Source organism: Myxocyprinus asiaticus, chromosome 31, assembly GCF_019703515.2.
Source record: "Myxocyprinus asiaticus isolate MX2 ecotype Aquarium Trade chromosome 31, UBuf_Myxa_2, whole genome shotgun sequence".
NCBI lineage: Eukaryota > Metazoa > Chordata > Actinopteri > Cypriniformes > Catostomidae > Myxocyprinus > Myxocyprinus asiaticus.
The window spans coordinates 18,406,937-18,414,740 of record NC_059374.1 but is presented as its reverse complement, the minus strand read 5'-3'; the positions used below and the strand labels follow the sequence as shown (position 1 = coordinate 18,414,740).

Genomic DNA, 7,804 nt, shown 5'->3' with positions numbered 1-7,804 from the left:
AATGGCTTAAGGACAACAAAGTCAGAATCAGAATCTTGGCTTTATTGCCAAGTATGCTTACACATACAAGGAATTTGTCTTGGTGACAGGAGCTTCCAGAGCACAACGACAGATGATAATAAAAAGTAATTAAAAAATTGAATAAAAAAAAAATATAAGATTTGAATTGAATAGAAAATAAAGTATATATAGAATACACAAAAAGACAAATATATATATATATATATATATATATATATATATATATATATATATATATATATATGTATATAATGTATATACATACATACACACACATACATATATGCATACATTTGTCAAAGTCAAGATACTGGAGTGGCCATCACAAAGCCTTGACCTCAATCCGACAGAAAATTTGTGGGCAGAACTGAAAAAGCATGTGCGAGCAAGGAGGCCTACAAACCTGATTGAGTTACACCAGTTCTGTCTGGAGGAATGGGCCAAAATTCCAGCAACTTATTGTGAGAAGCTTGTGGAAGGCTACCCAAAAAGTTTGACCCAAGTTAAACAATTTAAAGGCAATGCTACCAAATACTAACAAAGTGTATATAAACTTCTGACCCACTGGGAATGTGATGAAAGAAATAAAAGCTGAAATAAATCATTCTCTCTACTATTATTGTGACATTTCACTTTCTTAAAATAAGTAGTGATCCTAACTGACCTAAGACAGGGAATGTTTTCTATGATTAATTGTCAGGAATTGTGAAATGTATTTGGTTAAGGTATATGTAAACTTCTGACTTCAACTTTAAAACCGTTTGAAATCTGATTGGATAAGTCACTCAAAGTCATGTTGTGTAGCAACTGTAAACGACTACAGGATAATGCACCCTGCTAAATGTAACTTGGTGTTTCTTCAACTTTGGGCACATTTAGCACTGTGGACTTGAAGTCTAACAAAAATGTTTTTTTTTTTTTTTTTTTTTTTTTTTTTATTACACACATTTGTTTTTATTTGTCCTCTAAAAATAGCCAGTGTTTGTACATGCATCACAGGAGATTAATGTATTTTTTTGATGGAAATTCTATGATGGAAATGACATTTTTAACATTTTTAAAATAAAATGTCTGGCACCTTATTTTGCTATGGCTGATGTCATAGTTAGCATTTTATGTATCCTAAATACAATTTAATATTTTCACACTTTTTGCATATTTTGGCAAAATTACAGCTTGGTTGGAAATTATTCTGCCTAATGGAACATTGTAGGTTCAATACAAGTTAAGCTCAAGAAACAGCATTTGTGTCATAATGTTAATTACCACCTAAAATCATTTTGACTCCTTTTCATTAAAAGCAAAAACTGAGTTTGCAGTGAGGCACTTACAATGGAAGTAAATGGGGCCAATTTTTGGAGGGTTTAAAGAAATAAATGTGAAGCTTATATTTTTATAAAAGCACTTACATTAATTCTTCTGTTAAAACTCGTGTAACGATGTTGTAAAATTGTTGTAACTTTACACAGAAAAGGTTAGTAAACGATTTTATCACACTAAAATCATGTTAACTCGCATATTGTTTATGTCTTGTGGTTATACTTTTAAAACATTGAGTATTTTAACATTTATGGATTGGCCCCTTTCACTTCCATTGTAAGTGCCTTTTTTTTTTTTTTTTTAAGAAATGGAGGGACATGTAAAAATTATTGTATCAGTATTATGCCACAAATGCTGTCGATTGAGCTTAACTTGTATTGAACCCGAAATATTCCTTTAAAATTGTTTGGCATGGTAGAAATTATGCCACAATTGTTTTCATAATTTTATAGTGCAAGTTAAACAGTAAAATCTGTACATTTGAAAGTACCAATAAATAAATGAAGACTTGGTGAAAAGTTTCCAGGTCAATTTTATATACATACAGTATAGATCAACACCTGGGACAAGAAATAACTCAAAGTTGGAGAAACAACCAACTATAGAATGTTGGTGTCTTTTATCATATCAACGTTGCTAACATTTGATAAAACTCTGATGTGAAACAGTTAATGATGTATGGGTCTGACATTTTACAGCAGTTTATAATTGAAGTAGTTCATTGTGGATCGACAATGAGAGGTAAAATACACTAATACATATAACCTTGCAGCAAGTGGCTTACTCAATATGAATTCTATTAATTGCGAAGGTCCACCAAAGCTAATTTAAAGTGATAGTTCACCCAAAAATGGAAATTCATAATTTACTCTCTTACATGCCATCCTAGATGTGTATGACTTTCTTTCTTCTGCTGAACACAAACAAAGATTTTTAGAAGAATATTTCTGCTCTGTAGGTCCATACAATGCAAGTGAATGTCGGCCAGAACTTTAAAAGGGGTCGCACACAGGATGCGTGTGGCGGACGACATGGCGCATTCTAAAATTCGAAACAATTGTTTTCTATGAATGTATGCACATTCGGCGTCTGTCAGCAGTGCCCATCTACAACTCCGGAGGCTGCTCAAATTTCTGCCACGCCACGGAGCGCAACTCGAATATTTTCCATTAAATTCGACCCAAATCATTATCAATGGACATATATTATTTACTCTAGCCTTGTTCATCCTTTAAGAAGGGAAAAACCTTGGTAACTTTTGTGTGTACTGTCTGCCACATGAACCGCATCGATGTGCCCTGTGTTTGATACCTGTGCCAAGTCCTAGCCGCGATGCGGTGTGGCGCTTCTTGTCCGGTGTGTGACCGCCTTAAAGCTCCAAAAATCATAAAAAGGCATCATAAAAGTAATCCATACAACTCTAGTGGTTTAATATGTTTTCTGAAGTGATGCAATTACTTTGGGTGAGAAACAAATCAATATTTCACTTCAGAATGTAAACGTGGAGAATTATAGTGAAAAAGGACTTAAATGTTGATCTGTTTCTCACCCACACCTATCATATCACTTCTGAAGACATGGATTTAACCACTGGAGTCGTATGGATTACTTGTGTGCTTTTTGGAGCTTGAAATGTCTGGTCACCACCATTCACTTGCATTGTATGGACCTACAGAGCTGAGATATTCTTCTAAAAATCTTCGTTTCTGTTCTGCATAAGAAAGAAAGTCATACACATCTGGGATGGCATGAGGGTGAGTGTATGATATGAAAATTGAAATTTTTTTGGTGAACTATCCCTTTAAGCTATTTTCCGTACTTCCTGGCCGCTGCCTACAACCAAACAAGCCCATTTTCCTGTGGTCTCCGGTTAAAGATGCATTGTGGGTTGAAATAAGATGCTGGCAGAAGGGCTCAGGGAGCGGCTGGTCTGCAGCCAATGGCGAGCGCTGTGTAGGACGGCATTGTGAAGAGCTAGAGATTTTAGCGGGCACCAGTCAGCGTTTGACTTGATCTTTATGTTCCTCTAATAACGTCAAAGGGACAACCGAAACGACGAAAGCTCGCACAGTGACTGTTTTGAATCGCAAATTTCTGTTGCCTATTATCGTTGACAGGTGAGTTGAATTGTTTGCCATTTTTTGAGCAATCTAAAAAATGATATTGCATACATTTCGAGCTTAATGCTTTCGTTTTAGGCATTTTAAATGACGGTTTCTTGGGGGTTACAATTGGATTAATTGCAAAATTACTTGATGGGGTAGAATTACAAACAATTGCCTTTGCAAAGCATGTATTTGACTTTGAAATGAAGATGCTACAAAGGGCAACGCCATTTAAATCCGCGTGCACCTGGATTTCCACAGAGTTTCATTGATCCGCTGCTGGAGCATCAAATGCGCACGCTGTGAATGGAGCAGTGACGTAGCATTATGCGTGCTGACCTGTCAATGACTTGATAAATGAATCCTGACTTAATTAATCAGTCAATCAGTCGACATGCCACCCCTTGATTATGAGAACCTGCTTCATGGCCGGCAGTCAAAATCTGTAATGAATATGGTGTGATGTGAGGATTTTAAAGTGCTAAAATTAGCTGTGCATGTCTATCAGTGTATCTTGCCCTCAGTTGTCCATGTGTATTTGGACGTATGTGCTCCATTGTTACAAATATGCCAATTTGCTAATACATTTCAAGTAATGTTATAATGGATGGCACTTTAAAAATGGCATGGTAATTTTTAACACCATTGTACTTTTCTTGGCCCAGTATTAAAGGGATAGTTCACCCAAAAATGAAAATTCTCATCGATTACTCACCCACATGCCATCCCAGATGTGTATGACTTTCATTCTTCTGTAGAATACAAATGAAGATTTTCAGAAGGATATCTCTGCTCGGTAGGTCCAAAGCTACAAAAAGTAGATAAAGCCAACATAAAAGTAATCCAGTGGTTTATTCAATTTCTTCTAAAGGGATCCAGTTGGATTTGGGTGAGAACAGACCAAAATATAAATAGTTTTTCACTGTACATCTTGCCATTTTAGTCTCTTGGCATGATCATGATTTCAAGCTCGATTACGCTTCCTAGTGCTTGATGCATGCGCAGAGCGCTAGATGGCGCTATAGAAAGTGTAATCAATCTTTAAATCATGTTTGCCAAGGAGACTGCTGGTGTCAAGGAGGATTTATAGTGAAAAAGGAGTTACATTTTTGTCTGTTCTCACCCAAAACTGATTGGATCACTTCAGAAAACATGGATTTAACCACTGGAGTCGTATGGATTACTTTTATGCTGCCTTTATCTCCATTTTGGAGCTTCAAAGGCCTGCTCACCATTCACTTGCATTGTATGGACCTACAGAGCCAAGATATTCTTCTAAAAATCTTAGTTTGTGTTCTGCAGAAGAAAGTCGTACACCTCTGGGATGGCATGTGGGTGAGTAAATGAGAGAATTTTCATTTTTGGCGTGAACTAAGGGATAGTTCACCCACAGTCACTTACTCACCCTTATGTTTCTCCAAACCTGAATTACTCAATTTTTTCTTTAAAACATTAAAGGAGATGTTAGGAAGAATGTTAGACTCAGTTGCCATTAACTTTCATTGCATCTTTTTTTCTCCATCAAATGAAAGTGAATGGTGACTGTGTCCGCCTAACATCTTTTGTGTGCCATGCGAGAAATCGGAACAACATGACAGAATTTTCAATTGTGAGTGAACCATTCCTTGAATAGTATGTGAGTATGGCCTTTCTTGATCAGTTGAAGCAAAGATTGCAAATGAAAGTGCTGGACTGATATCCATTAAAGACGGCTGGGTTCTCATGAAAGAATCTAGTGTCACCGAATTACCCTAACAATTGAGGTCATCTTAGTTGATGGCATTCGGTCAGGAATTTACCTGGCATTGCAATTGAAGAACCACACATGAAAGGGCCCACTGTTCAACACAACTGGACTAGCAGTGGAACCAAATGTCCCAAGGCAGAAATGTGTTCATCCTGGTTCTGCAAGACTTAAAGGAATATTATGGGTTCAATACAAGTTAAGCCCAATCAACAGCATTTGTGGTATAATATTGATTACCAAAAACAAAAAAAGTTACAGTGAGGCACTTACTTTTTTGGATGGTTTAAAGGTGCACTCTAAGAAATTAATAGTAATTTTGAAACATAGGTAAAAAAATATCATGAGCGATCACATTAGATAAAGACTCTAGTCATATCAGTAACCTTATAAAAGCCGTTTTATTCTACATGGAGAGGTTGCCCTCATGGGGGCTGCCATATTAGAATCACATGACCAGTCAAATACTACTCGCTTAATCTCAGTAACCACCTTGATATTGGACACTTTCACTCTTGTATTAAAGTAATCATGGCTGACTGTGTATAGTGAATTTCTACAATGGCATCTGAAACTAAAAACTTGATTTTGAATGATGCTGCATGCACGTAGCTACGTGTCAATGCAAGTCCAAGATGACACAAATGCAAAAGTTATTGAGTGCGCCTTAAAGTCATAAATGTGAAGTGTATAATTTTATAAAAGCACTTGCATTAATTCTTCTTTTAATGTATTATTTGATATGTAAAGTTGTTTAAATTGTATTTTTAACTGCGTTACATCGTCTTTGCAACAAAGTTGTGAAATTGGATATAACTTTACACAGAAAAGGTAAGCAGTTTTATCACTAAAATCATGGCTATATGTGTGCTTTAACATATACAGATTGTCCCCATTCTCTTCCATTGTAAGTGCCTCACTGTAACTTCAATTTATTTAATTTTCTCTCGATTGAACTTAACTTGTATTGAACCCGAAATATTCCTTTTAACCGAGTTCCTTTTTTTCAGGCACCATGACTGACAGAAAGGCTGTGATCAAGAATGCTGACATGTCTGAGGACATGCAGCAGGATGCAGTGGACTGTGCCACACAGGCTATGGAGAAATACAATATCGAGAAGGATATTGCCGCATACATCAAAAAGGTGAGTTGCACCAAAATGCGGCCTGTTATTTTCGGCTCGTAACATTTTGTCGAGCTAGCATTTTGTACTGCTTTTTTCTAAAACCACGCTGTCTCATGTTACAGGAGTTCGATAAGAAATACAATCCTACGTGGCACTGCATTGTGGGAAGGAATTTTGGCAGCTACGTGACTCATGAGACGAAACACTTCATCTACTTCTACTTGGGGCAGGTGGCCATTCTCCTGTTCAAGTCTGGCTGATTCAACATCAGACTGTAGATTGTATTTCCAACGAAGACTGTGATGCACTGGCGGCCGATGTCATGTCTACTCGCACACTACGAATATTAAAAACGAGAACATACCTTGACTAGGCTGGCTGTGCACAACTGCATGGATCATATCCCATACTACTTGTGTACATGTTGCAGTTAAATTGCTTTTCATTAGAGGCCCTGTGTTAATTGCCAAAGTTTCTGTTAATGGTTCTTGCAGGTTTTTCCTAGCACATATGTTGTATAATTAAAAGCGAGAAAATGTATTGACAAGCACATGTCTGCTGTAAATGAATATATTTTTGGTGACCTAGTGCTGTAACTGATGATTTCTATGCGCTGTGTGTCATTTTGGGGTATTGGGGCAGTGAGTACAAGCACACTTGGTTGTGAGGAGGTTAGTCTGTATAGTTTGATTTGAAACATTCTGTCAATTAAAAAGATTGTTTTCTTTAGCTTACCTCTTATGTCTTTTTGTTTTTCTTGTTTGATACTGGAGAGGTATTGCATTTGAGAGACCCATGTTAATATTCTTGACTATTTGAAATGTCTAACTGAATCAGTGATCTAGATGTATGTAATAGAGATGCACATTTAAAGTTTAATAGCGAAGACTCCCCTGTAACTCATTGCAACATACTCCATGAAGCTAATAACAGATTGTAATAGTTTGTTGTCAGGTCCTTCATGTAATTGTCTGCAGAACAGTTTTCTGAATGTATGAAGTAGATAAAGTTGCACAAGAAATGTCTTGAGTGTCTTCCTGTCTTCTGTTCTGCTATTTATCTTCAGAGTGAAATTTCTTTGCATGTTTTGTTTTTCTGCCCTTTTCAAAGTTCTGTCCAGTGAATGTCTATGAAAACATGTATAGTTTGCACATGCCTTTGATGCTTTCTCTGTTCATAGGAATGTACACTTGCCCTCAATGGATCCGTACCCACTCAGGTACCGCTCATGACAAAATGCGGCCTATCATTAAAATGTGTGACCAAAAGATTCAGTTTTGTCCACTCTGTTTTGCTCGCTTACTGAGATTGGGTTGTTTATAAATGGTGTTTAACCAAATGAGTTTCATGATTTGTCACTGACAGCGATCATGATGGATCTGTTGGCTTGGATTGATTTTCTGAGGGATATACTTTATACAAGTACAAATTAAAGGGATAGTTCACACAAAAATTAAAATACTATCATTTACTCACCCTCATGCC

The 7,804-nt window shown here is 36.6% G+C and overlaps 1 protein-coding gene across 1 annotated transcript; it reads left to right on the top strand.

Moving 5' to 3' along the window:
• Nucleotides 1-3,230: 3,230 nt before the first annotated feature.
• Nucleotides 3,231-7,587, top strand: dynll2a (dynein, light chain, LC8-type 2a). The gene is made up of 3 exons (XM_051665814.1): nucleotides 3,231-3,458; nucleotides 6,201-6,337; nucleotides 6,442-7,587. Exons 2-3 carry the CDS (start codon nucleotides 6,206-6,208, stop codon nucleotides 6,577-6,579), a joined length of 270 nt encoding a protein of 89 aa, XP_051521774.1. The 5' UTR covers nucleotides 3,231-3,458; nucleotides 6,201-6,205; the 3' UTR covers nucleotides 6,580-7,587.
• The last annotated feature ends 217 nt before the right edge of the window (nucleotides 7,588-7,804 follow it).

Coding starts and splice junctions, on each gene's coding strand:
- dynll2a (XM_051665814.1), top strand. CDS start 6,206: ATGACTGACAGAAAGGCTGTGATCAAGAATGCTGACATGTCTGAGGAC. Junction 6,338..6,441: donor TTGCCGCATACATCAAAAAG/GTGAGTTGCACC, acceptor CTCATGTTACAG/GAGTTCGATAAGAAATACAA.